At 46.7% G+C, this 14,617-nt stretch overlaps 1 protein-coding gene across 2 annotated transcripts in view; it reads left to right on the top strand.

Moving 5' to 3' along the window:
* The window catches only part of Unc79 (unc-79 homolog, NALCN channel complex subunit), a 188,028-nt gene that overhangs the window by 156,367 nt on the left and 17,044 nt on the right, over positions 1 to 14,617 (top strand). For both annotated transcript variants that reach the window (XM_052185185.1, XM_052185184.1), the window contains 4 exons: positions 2,033 to 2,137; positions 7,575 to 7,652; positions 11,823 to 11,912; positions 14,415 to 14,590. In XM_052185185.1, coding sequence (XP_052041145.1) covers positions 2,033 to 2,137; positions 7,575 to 7,652; positions 11,823 to 11,912; positions 14,415 to 14,590 — 449 coding nt within the window. The remainder of the gene's footprint in view (positions 1 to 2,032; positions 2,138 to 7,574; positions 7,653 to 11,822; positions 11,913 to 14,414; positions 14,591 to 14,617) is intronic.

Raw genomic sequence — 14,617 nt, 5'->3', positions numbered from 1 at the left:
TTGATGAGATGGAGCTGCTTGTTTAATATAATCAAATCTTACTGGAGCCTTTGATCCTGCAGGGCATAGATTGTCTTTAATGTTTTTCAGAGTTGTTTGGTATTTTATTTTATTCTCATTGATGCTGAGGACCATGCTTTGCATAAATGTGTAGCACAAACACTGCAGAAGTATATTCGAGGCCATCTCGAATTGTTGGAAATTCTTTCCTAATCCCAAGCTAAAATTCACGTAGCAATTTTATAAATGAGGCGTAAATCACCAACTGAAGCAGCAATTTTAAAATTAAACATTCTAACTCCATGACTCAGAGGTACACTCACTTGGTATGTACATGCAGAGGAATTGTGGTGAGGCCATCTTAAAAGTCTTTGTTCACCATAGCTAAGCCATATATTCTGTAAAAGCAGAGCTAAGCCGTATATTCTGTAAAAACAGAGCCTTGTGGATACACTAGAAGCACAAGCATGTCATAGCCTGAGCATAACACCCACATGCTCAGTGTGTGTGTGTGTGTGTGTGTGTGTGTTGTGTGTGGTGGTGTGTAAGAGAGTTTTTAAGTAAGTAGATCATTTTCTTTTCAGTTTCTTGGAAGCATCAGTATGATAACCAAATACACAGACATCATGTGGTTGGTGTCTAGAGGAGCACAGTACTTACTGTAGAGCTGAGAGTGTGTCCCTGAAGGCCAGTTCCCCCTGGGAATGCTGGGAGTGTGGACATGCGAAGGAGAGACTGAGCTGCAGTTTCAGAGGCCGATGAGGGTAGAGACAAGCATCAGCGGGAGACTGGATTCCACATCCACCAGGCATATGCTCTGTCTAAGGCCACAAACTAAGAAAGCCCAGAGTAAACGTGGTTTTGATGGACCCAGCACAATGTTGGCTCTGAGGTTAAATGCGCAAGGCGTTCTGGGTACTAAGGTACCTACGCTCAGCCAGGGCTGGCCGTGAACATCTAGGGATAGCAAGCAGAAGGTGCTTTGAAGGTAGAGAATAGTTCGGGAAGAGCCTATCTCCACCCTGCCTCTGAAGAGGAGTCTTCCTCACACAGTTGACTATATCCAGCTAGGCAAATGGAGACAGTGAGTGAAAGTAGGCAGAGGCCTCCCTGGAGCTCCTGTCAGATTTGCCATGCGCTTCTCTGTCCCGCGTGTTCATCGCCGAGAGCTAAGCCCGTTTGCACTTACCTGGACACTTTCACACTATACACTTTCCTCCGTGTGCGTGTGTGGTCCTTGAGAACGAAGAAGGCCTGTCTAGCGTTCAGTTGACAGTGAATTGTACACAGCTATACAATATAATTTTAGTAAGCTGTTGACTCAAAAGAATGAGTTAAGTCTATCAAGGACTAATTAAAGAAAACAACACAAATAATCCTAAATTGAAAAACAGGTACCCACAGTCTGCGAGGCCATAGTACTAAGTTAAAAAAAAGACAATGCTCCAACGAAGGCGAACACACGTAGTCAAAATACAAAAATACAAAATAAGTAACAGATCCAGAGTTGTGAGGACTTCAGGGAGGGAGGGCCCTGCAGGTGACTCTGTTGAAGGAGTGGTTTCAGCAGGGGTGGGCAGCAGTGGCCGCAGAGAGTCCCCCATTCCCCCTGCTTCTCTGTACACTCAAAATCATGTCAAAAAAGGAGTCTTGGCGGGAACGTGGGGCTTTGGGGGCAGCCGTGCGAGCCTCTCTGTATCCGTTTGTATTGAAAAGCACACTTAGTTTTGTTGGAGTGATGCAGCTCTTGGCCTCTGCTCCATGTGACTCGGAAGCAAATCCTGGGGTTTTGATATTCAAGAGAAATCCCACCCCTTCTCACCCATTCTGTGATGTGTCCTTGCTGTAGCAGGAACGACGGACTCCTTCCGTACACAGAGCCGCCTGTCTTTTGGGATGAATTTTATTTCTGAAAGGCAGCACAATGCACTTCGAGGCTCCGTTTTGAGTTTCCAATCTGTCAATTTTTGAGGCTCGCTTGGTCTGTTGAGTTTTGAAAATGACTGGGCCGTTTCTATCCTGTTTAACTCAGGAGCGGGATAAGTTCTACTTGTCTCGGAGTGTCGTTCTGGAACTTCTACAGGCCCTGAAGCTCAAGTCACCTTTGCCCGACACAAACCTCCTCCTGCTCGTCCAGGTAGGCCTGTGCTGCATGCGGAAAACTTCTCATGATCCAGCCTATGTTTGGGAACGGAGGCCTGGGGCAGGCACCGAAGGCCGAAGCCCGCGTCAGGAGACAGGGGAGTGGTGTTCTAGTGCTCACAGTATATTTCCACTGGCTAAAAGAGACCAAAAAGGAGTACCCCCCCCCGGGGTGTGGATCTAGTTTTGTGAATGATTTTTTAAAAAAAGCAAAATAATTTTTCTCATCAAGAAACTTACAATTCAGGGCTGGGAAGATAGATGGTCATTAGGTTAAGAGCACTTGTTTGCTCTTGTAAGAGACCAGGTTTGGTTCCTTAGCACCCACATCTCACTCAATCCAGCTCAAGGAGAGATCCAACAGTTTTTCTGATTTCTGGAGCATACATGCACACACACACACACACACACACACACACACACACCTCCAAGAAAGGGGGAATTTTAAATCAAAGAATTTAAAAAAGAAAGGAAATTTGTAATTCCTCAGTTGCCAGGCAGCTCAGACAACAGCGGAGATGGGACCAACAGAGCCTGGAGTGAGGCTGTGGCCAAGGTTCTCCTGTCTGGTCCAATGATCACGTGTGAGCCCCAGAATCTTCCGTATGTATGAGGATGGGCCAACCCAGACACAGCCAACGGCAGGATGTGCTGAGTCCATGGGGCGGAAGTAGGGATCAGCAGCTGTGGGTCCGAGAAGGCAGCGGGCTGGAAGCCAGCCCTGGAGACTTAATGACACTAGTGACACTTTTGGATACTGGGCTACACGTGAGGGGTTGAAGCTGTCTGTCCCCAGTGTCCTTAGCAGCTTTGCAGGCTAGCCCATTTAAACCTCCAGCATAGGCTGGGACTTGTGCCAGGAGGGAGAGAGATAAGGAAGATCCTTGGGGAAGCTATGAACAGGCGGGACTCTGTCCTGTGCAGTGTGCAACCAGGAAAGACTTTGTCGGGGACCTGCCATTACAGCTGGGTCATCAAGGACAAGTGTCTGCCTGCCATGCCAGGCAGCCAGAGGCCGCAAGGCTTCAAACAAGCTCGAGGGCCCTGGGTGCTCTCCGCAGCACTGGACAATCAATCTCCCTCGGTCCTGAGCACGGCGTATCTGCATGGCTGATCTTCTTGGGGCCTGACACCGCACACTGTAGCTGTTGTGGGCTGATTTCTCTGAAGTACTCGAGTCAACCGTAATAAGGGCTTATCACAAAACCCGCAAAAGAATGCTGACAGTTTCAATTACCCGGCCGCTTAAGGCAGCTGGGAAAACAGTGATTACTGCAGCACTGGGTGGTGTGTAAATAACAAAAACATTTGCTATAACAAGAAAGAAGGCTAAATGTAGACATTTCTAGATGGGACTCAGGAAGGTGTGTCCCTGTCACAAATACAACATATTTACGTTATTTTGTTTTTTAAGACTGAGTCTCATCCTGTAGTCTAGGCTAGCCTCAGCTTCTTGGGGGCTCATGCCTTAGTCTTCCAAGCACTAGGATTATATTTCCAAAGAAACACACACACACACACACACACCACAATATATACCATACACATATCACACATACATACCATACACATATCACATACACCAAACACACATCACACACACATACACAAAACACACATTACACACAAAACACACATCACACACATACCACACACACTACACACACATTACACACATACCACACACACCACACACACACCACACATCACACAGACCACACATACACCACACACCCACACACATACCACACACACATACCACACACACAAACCACACACATCGCACACATTACACACATACCACACACACCACATACACATTACACACATCATACAAACCACACACACACCACACACACACATACACCACAGACACACATACACCACACACACACATATACCCCCCCCCCACACATCACATACACATCACACACACACCACACACACCACACACCACACACACACACACACACACACACACAAACACACCACACAGAATCATTAAGTTTAGAAATTATTCGTGTTCAGGAAACACTACTATTCTATTCTGGAGGAACAGTTTTCTGACTAATGTTTCACCCTTCTCTAACAAAAAAATTAAACATCATGCCATTTTGAAGTAACCCATGTTCTCTAAACTCTTAGAGTAAATCATTCTAGTTATTAATGAGATAAGCGCAAGTGAGGCCTCCTTGTCCACTCAGGGGTCCTACCCCGCCTCCCTCCCGCTGTGGAGAGAGCTCCCCCCCCCCCCCAGAAGAGCCGCCTGCTTCCTTCACCCAGCTGTCTCTGGAGAGAAGTGAGGAGATCCCCATGCTCTCCTGCCTGTCTCATGGTCCACTCTTTCTTGGAGGGCAAGTGTCAGCTCCCAGCACCGAGACAATCAGACAGGGAAGGACAGAGCATGTACCTGGGACCCTGGGGATTTGGCTTTCTTCACGTGGATTAGTGACCATGTTCTGAGGGCAGCAGGGTGTGTCTCTGTAACTGAAAAATACAGCTTGGGAGACAGAAGAGGATGTCCCCAGGTAACCAGCATGGGTCACTTTGCTGCCTGCTGTCAGTGAGAAGAACTTGTTGCCCTGACACCGGATCCACATTCACCCTTCAATGAATAGCCAGCCCAGCGGGGTCTCAGGCGCATCCCCAGAGATGCTTCCTAGGTGGACGAGTTTGTCCAAATGGTCGTCCTCTTCCTTAATTGCGTCTCAGTATGGGTGGCGGTACCACGGACCTCTGCCGACAGTGAATGCTTGCCTCTGAAAAGACAAAAACTCCAAATCCAAATGGGTTTCCTCTGCTCCTGGGTTTGGAGAGAGGATTCTCCAAATTTGCATGCGCCCCTCCCACGCCGTGGGTTGCCTGCACACCCAGGTGCTCAGGGGTCCTGTTGGTAAAGGTTCTCTTTTTAAAAATAGGTTAGTTGTGGGCTGAGAACAAAGGTATAGCTGCTGTTTTTAATTCACACCGCTGATCTGATCGAGCTGCTAATGCCAGCTGAGTTACTAATGACCCGCCCTAAGGGCGGCGATGCAGAGGCACTATTTTGGGTATTCTTGGGTGATGGCACTCAGTGATGGCACACAGTGCGCGGTGTACTTCTTTGTACCCTTGAGTTTCTTGTGGAGGAGAACATATTTCGGTGGTGTATCTCTCTCTGAAAGCATAGAATTCTCTTGGTTATGTTTTGAACTTTTATCTTTGAGACTATAATATAATTACACTGTCTCTTGTCTTCCCTTTCCCTCCAAAGCCTCTCACACACTGCTCCTGGCTCACTTTCAGATCCACTACATCTTTCATTATTATTATTATTATTATTATTAGTCATTGTTGCTACATGAAAGCACGTCGCTTACCTCACCCCTCCCCCAACTTTAGTCATATCTTTCTATTGAGCAGTTCTATACAGTTACAGTGCAGGGCCTTGCCAGTTTGTGCTTGGCAGCTGTAATGAAAATGACAGATTTACCGAATTCAGTTGTTCATATGTGGTAAAAATACACTGGATTGCTGACTGTCCATCCCGGTGTGTGGCTTTACTCTCTTTCAAGGGAAGTCCCTTTTTTTTTTTTTACTTGTATAAGTCATGACAGTTTTGAACCTGTGCACCCCAGGCAGCAGGCACCTCCTGGAGGTGGAGCCTGGTGCCCACATCTTCTTTGCTGACCTCCCCTTGCTCAGCGGCCACTAGGCCACACAAGTGTATTTGGAGGGCCCAGGACCTCCCGCCGTCCTGAGAGACTTCTCTAAATGCCCTTTCTGTCACACAGTTGGTGTGGCTCTATCTGACCATGGCCTCCTTGATGGAGTCTCTTTTTCATCATCAGAATGAAAGTTAGCGCTGGTGTCCTGAGGGTTTAGCACTTAGGTAGAGGAAGTCTGTCTCAGGATGCAGTCTTAGATAGCTTTGGAAAAGTCACTTCGTAGGAAAACCTGCAGTGTCTGCTAGGAGTTGGGCCAGGAGTAGCGCCTTCTGTACTCTGCTTGTCTACTACATGTTACTTACCCATTTCACAGTTTTAACTTACAGATCCTGGCCGAAGTTAAAGGCTTTCGGATGTCTGAACCTGATTGAGGACTTTTCTTTATACAGTACTAGAAATGAGCATGTTAGATTGCAAATGGATGCAGGCCGGGCTCCGCACACACCCTTGCCACACAGCAGAGCTCGCCAGCACCCACTCCTCATCCCCGTAGCCTGGGATTGAAGCTAAGTTCCTTTCATGAATGGCCACACCTCCCACTGGCAAGGCTCGCCCGTGTTAGTCAGCCATTAGGCTTGGGCCTCAGAAGGTCATTCACTGACTTAGAGCCCTACTTTGTTAGCCAGAACCTGCTGCTCATCAGCAGTGCGTGGGACCCCTGATTGGCCACCCCGGACGTTGGTTTCCATAATTTCTCAGCGGGCCTCCCCCTCCCTCTGTTCCAACTCAACCGCTGTCTCTTCTTCCAGTTTGACAGGATGGAGCTTGCTTAGCCCCACACAGGTGATCCGACCCACCCAGGTTCCCCCACACCTTCCAAATGGATGGGAAGGAGAGGGTGTCTGTCTCTGAATCCTGCCAACAGCAGATCCCAAAGTTGCTAGGATAGCTGGCCAAGAAGAGAAATTAAACAGGGATTACTTACTCAGCAATCTCTGGGCTTCAGTCCCCGCCGCCCCCATAAATAGCCAAATGTTAGATTAAGTAGGAAACAAATGTCAAGGTCTATAATAAAAGCAAATTAAGTTATAATCTGGCAAATCCATCCTCATCATGTTCTTAAATCGTTATGATTAATTGGTTCATAAAGTCTTCCTGGGCCACTCTGGGACACCAGGCTGGCTCTGCAGAGGGCCCTGACAGACAGGTCAGCTCTTGTGAAGAGGTCCCAGCAGATTGAGAAGCAATGGATTGGCTACTGAAGTCTGAGGGCAGCAGCTGAACTGCCCATGTGTGGAAAGCCCCATGGGTGCATGGGACAGGACCCAGGCCCTCTCAGCACAAGGGAGCACTCGTGAGTCAGGTGGAGGGAAGAAAATGGGCATGGAGGATCGTTGGGGAGGACTAAACAGAGCCCTCATTCTGGCACCCATTTTTTTTTCTGTTTTCACTCTGAATCTCGCTGTCGTGATAGAAGACATAGAAGCCCATGAGTGTGCCAACAGCTGTCAGATGCTGCAGGAGGGCCTGGGAGCCTTGTGAGCTTTTGATTTAGTCCTGGGTTTGTACATGAAGCCAGCATCCACACATTCATGCTGTTTCTAAGCTGATAGGGATGAACCACCATGTTTAGCAAGTCTGGTAGTTTCCAGGGTGGACCATGATGGAAATGAACATGAATGAATTTAAACTCTGTTAATAACATTATAAGTTAGTTACGACTGTCCAAGCACTATTAAGAATAATTCACCTTTTTCTTTTCTTCTTCTTTTTTTTTTTTTTTAGTTTATTTGTGCAGATGCTGGGACCAAGCTAGCTGAGTCCACCATCCTAAGCAAGCAGATGATAGCCTCTGTGCCCGGGGTAGGTCCTGACTGAGCATACAGTCTGTGTTTTTGTATCTCAGCGAATGACGCTTCAGTCTGGGATCCCAGCTTGAGGCTTGGCATTCACAAACGGTGACTTGAGAGTAAAGTCACTGTGGCTTCCCACTTCCTTGTTGTCCATGTTGAGAGCTGACTGAGATAACACCTGTTAGGCATCGTGCAGAGTGAGTAAGTACGTCTTACCGATGCTGGACACGGTGGCTTCCATCGGGAGTCACAGACCAGCATCATAGAAAACTCCCCTAAAACAATAGCTATAAAATAATACTAACAGACATCACCTGTGGGTGTCTTAGTTTCAGTACACTGCTGCTATTGTAATCGAGATGCAGTGAACATCTTTACCCTTAAAACTGTGTCCAGCCGGGCGGTGGTGGTGCACGCCTGTAATCCCAGCACTCTGGGAGGCAGAGGCAGGTGGATTTCTGAGTTCGAGGCCAGCCTGGTCTACAGAGTGAGTTCCAGGACAGCCAGGGCTACACAGAGAAACCCTGTCTCCAAAAAAAAAAAAAAAAAAAAAAAAAAAAAACAAAAAACAAAAAACAAAAAACAAAAAAAAACAACAAAAAAAAAACAAAACCAAAAAACCAAAAAACAAAAAAAAAACAACCAAAACAACAACAACAAAAAACATGTGTCCATACTTCAGACTCTTTCCTTACGATAGATTCATGGGAGGGGAATTACCCCACTGATTTTAAAGGGCTTTTAACAGTTGCCAGTATAGCATGAGAAGGGATGGGATCAAATTCCAGTCCCTAGTAGCTTAGCTCACAGAAGTGTTTCATTTCCTTGAGTGCAGTGTGCAGGGCATCCAGAGTCAGGGGATAGCAACTACTCCAGAGGTGGCCCCTTCCTCCCCCAGCCCTCTGTCATTAACTGGTAAGGTTAGGGGAGGAGAAGACAGCACAAACATGGCAGCCTTCATAGGTCTGGTCCAGGCTACCATATCTCTTTGGCTTGTCTTACACAAGGACACAGCAAGCAGCTGCAAGCGAGGATGGGAAATGTGGTCCAGTTCTGTGCCTGGGCAGCCAGATGCTCTGCATCTCCTCTGCCTGTGTTGATGAATTCCTTAAAGGGTGATAGGTGCTTCCTACATGGTTGTTTAAAAAATGCACCACTGATGGGGCTGGAGAGATGGCTCAGTGGTTAATAGCACTGACTGCTCTTCCAAAGGTCCTGAGTTTAAATCCCAGCAACCACATGGTGGCTCACAACCATCTCCTAATGAGATATGACTCCCTCTTCTGGAGTGTCTGAAGACAACTACAGCGTACTTACATATAATAAATAAATAAATCTTTAAAAAAATGCACCACTGCTCTACAAAAAGTTGTCAGAATCAATAAGAAGAAGGCAGATTTACCATCATCACCAACAAAGCAGCCGTTACAGGATGCTTTCCAAAGCCCTTTCCAGTGTCACAAAGGAGGCCACTCAAAAGACATAATTTAAAAAAAAAATACTTATTTTTTTACTATTTTATATGCATGAGTGTTTTTGCCTGCATGCACATCTGTGCACCACATGTGTGCTTGGTGCCTGAAGAAGTAGTGAGCCTCCATGTGGGTGCTGGGAATCGAACCCAGGTTCTTCGTAAAAAACAAGGAGCCCCAAAAGACTTCTACTTTCACCTACCACCAATGAATTATTAATTAATTAATTAATTCAGGGACAATAAATATAAAATATCTAAAAACAAACAAACAAAAAAAACCAAAATGGCTAATCAGCAGAATTTCCTTTTTCTCTTACAAAAGAACTTTAAGCTTCGGTTGACATGTAAAAAACTATAGATCTCTGATTTGGAGGTGAGCAGATACCTACGAAATCATTACCACAGCCTGGACACACGCACATGTTTGCAAGGTCTTACTAATTATAGTAACACTTCACATATGAACAGCCCTCAGGGCAAAGTTGTAGGGGCCATTGTCACCCAGCAGTGTACAGGATTTACCTGTCATAACTGGCACCTTGTCCCCATTGGCAAATGCCACCCATTCTGGTCTCCTTGGCACACTCTTGATTGCTACCCTTACTGATGGCCATGTGGAAATGGTGTTCCTATGAGCCCCTGGTGGGGTGAAGCCACCCTCGGGGAGGCCAGTTTGATAAATTACTTCTAGAAATGGGTTTGAGAAAATAAAAGGTTGTTGGATATCTTGCATTCAAGTGTCATTTTATACATTTCTTTTAAAATAAGAAAAAACAGGAAGCAAGGGGAATACCCAACACCACCACTGTTTAGGTAAGGCCAGGTTCTCCCCTAAGGTAGACTGCTGTGTGGATATCAAGCAAAGATTTCAAAGAATTTTGCCCCATCAGGAAATGCTTGTGATGCGCTTGACTGGAGGGGGCTACAGAGCAGAGCCATGCCAGTCTTCCTGCATGTTAGGTACCCTCAGCAGAGTTTTGGAAGAAAATATAAGCCATGGCTCTCTCAAAAGAAAAAGGTGGGGCTTATAGCATTTTACGTTGCTCTTTTTTAACACATTGTGTTTTCCACCTGTCTGCAATGAACTCACGCTGTGTTTACAATATAAGGAATACAGCTTTTAAAACAGATGGATTTTTGAAGGGCGGTTTTAGCTCACGTGCTTGAGGTTAGTGCGAGTCCAGCTCCTTTGTCACAAATTTCCTGTCAGAGCAGACAGATCCTTCTGAAATGCAGGGAGCACGGTCCCTTGTTCTGTCTTCTGGTGACACATCTAAAGATATGCCCACATCTTACAAAGGAAAGGGGGGATTGGAAATTACAAGGGTGTGCTTTTTAAAATGCAGACAGCCCGCTCCCCAAGATTTTCCTGAGTCTAAGGTTGGTTTTAAAGCTGGATGTAGTCGCTGGCAGTAGAACAAACTAACTATGCAAGGGTAAATATTGAATAATGTTCCTAGTGATTCTTTTCAGTGACATTTGCCTAGTTAAACTGGTATAAAAATATTGCCTATGAAAGAAACAAATCCCTTTCAAGACATTCAAGAGCAGCGGAGTCTCTGCTCCTATTTGCATGATACATGAAAGGTCAGAGAGACTGGAATGAACCAGGGAGGGGATCCTGGTTTCGCATTGAAGGATTCATATTGCAAAAGCCTGGAGCACAATAACCTTTTATAATTCCTTCACTGGATTTAAATTAGAAGGAAAAAGCCTTAGAACATGTGAGATGCTTGGAAATCGCTGACAGACTGGCCACTGACCTTATTTTACTATTTGTTATCCCGTCAGAGGAACTGACAAGCGGAACATTCTAGAAGAGAGGAGAGGTGATACAGTTCAGTGCGGTGCGGATTTACATGAATATAGGGAAATGAAAAGTCTCTGGGTGAGCTAGTTAAGTCTGTAATGTTCCAGATTTTAGTAAAGGAAGCCCAGAGGAGACCATAAGCAGGGTATTCACAGAGCTTCAAAGCCTGTGTGCCTTTGATCCGAATTGTGCAGCTGACCTGTGGGTTCTCTCGCAGGCGTGGCTTTGATGAGGGAGCCTGTCCACCCACTTTGCTGCTTCACTTCAAATCCCAGATTCACCACACTACACCCAGAGAGCAGGTCCCTGCCAGTCCATAACCCGTCATACAAGTGTGCCTTTTCTTGTGTTTTGAAATTGGCCAAACACACTTGAAGTGTAGAAGGGAGCCCATCTTAGTTTTTCTAGTTACCTAGCCTAGAAAGAGCACAAGGTGAGCACAACACAGAGTCCACCTCATAACACATCTGCCATGCATGTGAAGTCAAACCATGACTGAATTTGAAAAGAACTTTTGACCCTGCAAACACAATATGCTACCTGTGTGTGTGTGTGTGTGTGTGTGTGTGTGGTGGGGGTGGGGCAGAGATGATCGAGGTGGTGTAAACCTTGAGAGCGCACATCTCACAGGCATCTGATGGATCAGTGAGGTCTGACTCTTGCGTTTACACCGGTTTAAAAGCAAGCAAGCATCACTTCAATTACCCAGTGGAAGTAGCAATCAGTCTCCCTTCCTTCAAGCTTTTTCGGTTTCTTTGCTCTCTAGCACAAACTTTTTTTTTTCTTTAAAACCAGTTTTGTACTGAAGGTAGCGGTGGGGGTGGGGGTGGGGTAACGGAGAAGAAGACAGCTCTACTGTGAGTCTGTGGTGACTGAGCTGTGTCCCTGTGTTTCAGTGTGGGACTGCAGCGATGGAGTGCATACGGCAGTACGTCAGTGAGGTGCTGGACTTCGTGGCAGACATGCACACCCTAACCAAGCTCAAGGTAAGCTTGCTCCCACCCACCCGCCCCTAAGGGTACAAAACAGAGAGGGGTCTCAGACAGTAAGCTAGACCCTCAAGGGAATCTGTTGCCCCCTTCAGAAGCGGCTGCAGTACTATAGAATGAGACCATTCTTGGGAGGGGGAGAGGGGCCGAGGGGTGGGGGGGTGAGGGAACGGGCTCTGAAGAATTAGGGTCCAATAGTTCTGCGAAATAAAAGGAAGAAAGGAGAATCCCCAGGTATCAGCTTTTTGTGTAGTTTTAAAAATACCTGCTCCATTCTTTAAATGTCCTTGTTCAATACTAGTCCGCTTTACAAAGGTAGAAACTGTGGCTTGGGTGATATGGCCCTGTCAAGTCACTCTCTGTAGAAAGTGGTGACATCAGAATTGATCCTCAGACTGCTGAGAGCCCTGGTAAAGTCCCCTCCTACCAGCCAGAGACATTCAGAACCTGAGTGACTTCAATACAAGAAGAGGCAGCAACTAATCCCTAGACATCTTGAGCTTGTTTTACAGCAACTTTTGAACAAAATATTCACAAAGGCCAGCGGTGGTCGAAAAGTTGATAAATCCAGCCTCTGACTATTAACTCCTATTAGGAAGCAGTCAAAATCCTCAGGGATGGGGATTTTTCAAGATGGGTGCTGCTGGGAAGCAAAGGGTTTAATAGGAAAGTTAGTAGTAACACTATGGACAGACAGACAGAAGCATCATAGTGGCTCTCAAGAGAGTTCAGAGCCCAGCGCCAATGCTACACTGGCATGGTAGGACCCCTGAAGAGAAGACTCACAGCCCACATTGCAGAAGTAGGGTGTCTCTCTGAGGATTGGGGGAAGGTATCATAGCACAAGCACCCAGCCAGGCCCTCTGAATCCCAGGCAGGAAGTGTATGTCTGTCTACCAATACCTGCTCTCAGGTAAACTCATCTCCCAAGTGAGTGCACCTGGCACTGGGAAGTCTGTTAGCTGAGGGATCTGGACTGTGTCTCAGCAGGTGACTCCGTCTATGGAAGGCAGAATTGCCACAGAGTATTATGGCCTGGGCAGCAGCTATATCCCAACATTGTGACTCAAACATGACTACTCGGAACAGAACTGGCTCTAGAACCTATGTCTCAAGTCCCTGGGCAAAGGAAGCCTTCAAAATTAACTTAGCAAATATACATTGAGAGTTTGCACTATATCTAGCCCGCTTGTAGGATTGCATTGGTGGGCAAACACAGGATACAGACACAGTAGCTGCCCCCATTTAAATTTACTGTCTGCTAGGGACCAGATTTAGTGACTAGTTTATATAAGCTGTAATAAAGCTGTGGCTTTCACAACTACTGTAGAGAAGCAGCAGACGGTAGCGTGGGTCTGGATACGGAGCTCAGGGAAGGCTTTCTAAAGGAAGTAAGTGATGCTCAAGCTAAAAAATTGAACAATTCCACAAAGAGGGGCAGTGTTTCAGTTAGACAAATGGGAGTTGGTAGAACCAGTACTACAGAGCATAGAAAGAATGTGTGGGACAATTCAGAGGCCTGGACAATTGTCACTCTCCAAAGGCCACAGGGTGATCCCATTGACTCCATCCTGCCCCATGCCCAGCTCTTAGCCTAAGGACAGAGGGAAACCATTCAAGAAGCTAAGCAGGTTGTGTGCCTAGGGTGCTACGGAGTACAGTTGGGAACAACCTCACCTTTCCAGTAACAGGAGGAATGGGGTTGTCTCTGATTCTTTTGCCTGCACTTGGGACCCTTTTCCTCCTACTGGGTTGCCTCTTCCAGCATTAATGTGAGGAGATTTGACTAGTTTTCTTATAACTTGATATGCCTTGTTTGGTTGCTATCCCTAGGAGGCCTGCCTTTTTCTGAGGGGAAAGGAGGGGAAGGAGTATCTCTGGGGAAGACAGACAGGAGGTGTTGGGTTCATAAAAAGAGAAAGGTTTAGAGAATGTGGTATACGGCGGTGTGGGGGAACGGGGTGCCTAGGTGGGCTCGTGCCCAGGCATCCCTTCCCCCGAGGGATCAGACACACACAGACATGGTATAGAATAGAGTTTATTCAGGGCAAAGGATGGGAGTTAATGGGGTAGTGGAGAGAGAGAGAGAGAGAGAGAGAGAGAGAGAGAGAGAGTAGATAAGTGGAGGCCGGCTATGACCACGTGGAGAGAGGGGGAAGGGAAGAGAGCCCAAGAGGGGCAGAGAGGAGAGAGGTGAGAGTGCCAAGAGGCAGAGTGATGAGAGAGAGAGAGAGAGAGAGAGAGAGAGGAGGGACAAGTGGCCCCTTTTATAGTGGGCCAGGTCTACCTGGCTGTTACCAGGCAACTGTGGGGAGGAGCTTAGACAAAATCCTATCTGGAGGTGAGCAGGGAGAAGGACTGGGAGAGAGGACAGAGGGGAAACTGAGGTCAGGATGTAATAATATACAAGAGAATAATAAAGAAAAAAAAAGAGAAAATAAGTGGTCTGAACACCTCCAGGTGTCTGCCAGGCTTATAACATATCATTTGATTTTACAGAGTCACATGAAGACGTGCTCCCAGCCTCTGCACGAGGATACCTTCGGAGGCCATCTCAAAGTTGGCCTGGCTCAGATTGCAGCTATGGAAATCTCCCGGGGCAACCACAGAGATAACAAAGCTGTGATCCGCTATCTGCCTTGGCTCTACCATCCTCCCTCTGCAATGCAGCAAGGGTGAGGTGCCTCGAATTTTAAAGCTGT

The sequence above is a fragment of the Apodemus sylvaticus genome, chromosome 6 (assembly GCF_947179515.1).
Source record: "Apodemus sylvaticus chromosome 6, mApoSyl1.1, whole genome shotgun sequence".
Classification (NCBI taxonomy): Eukaryota; Metazoa; Chordata; class Mammalia; order Rodentia; family Muridae; genus Apodemus; species Apodemus sylvaticus.
Note: the sequence above shows the minus strand (reverse complement) of the source record. Positions and strands in the feature narration are given on the sequence as shown.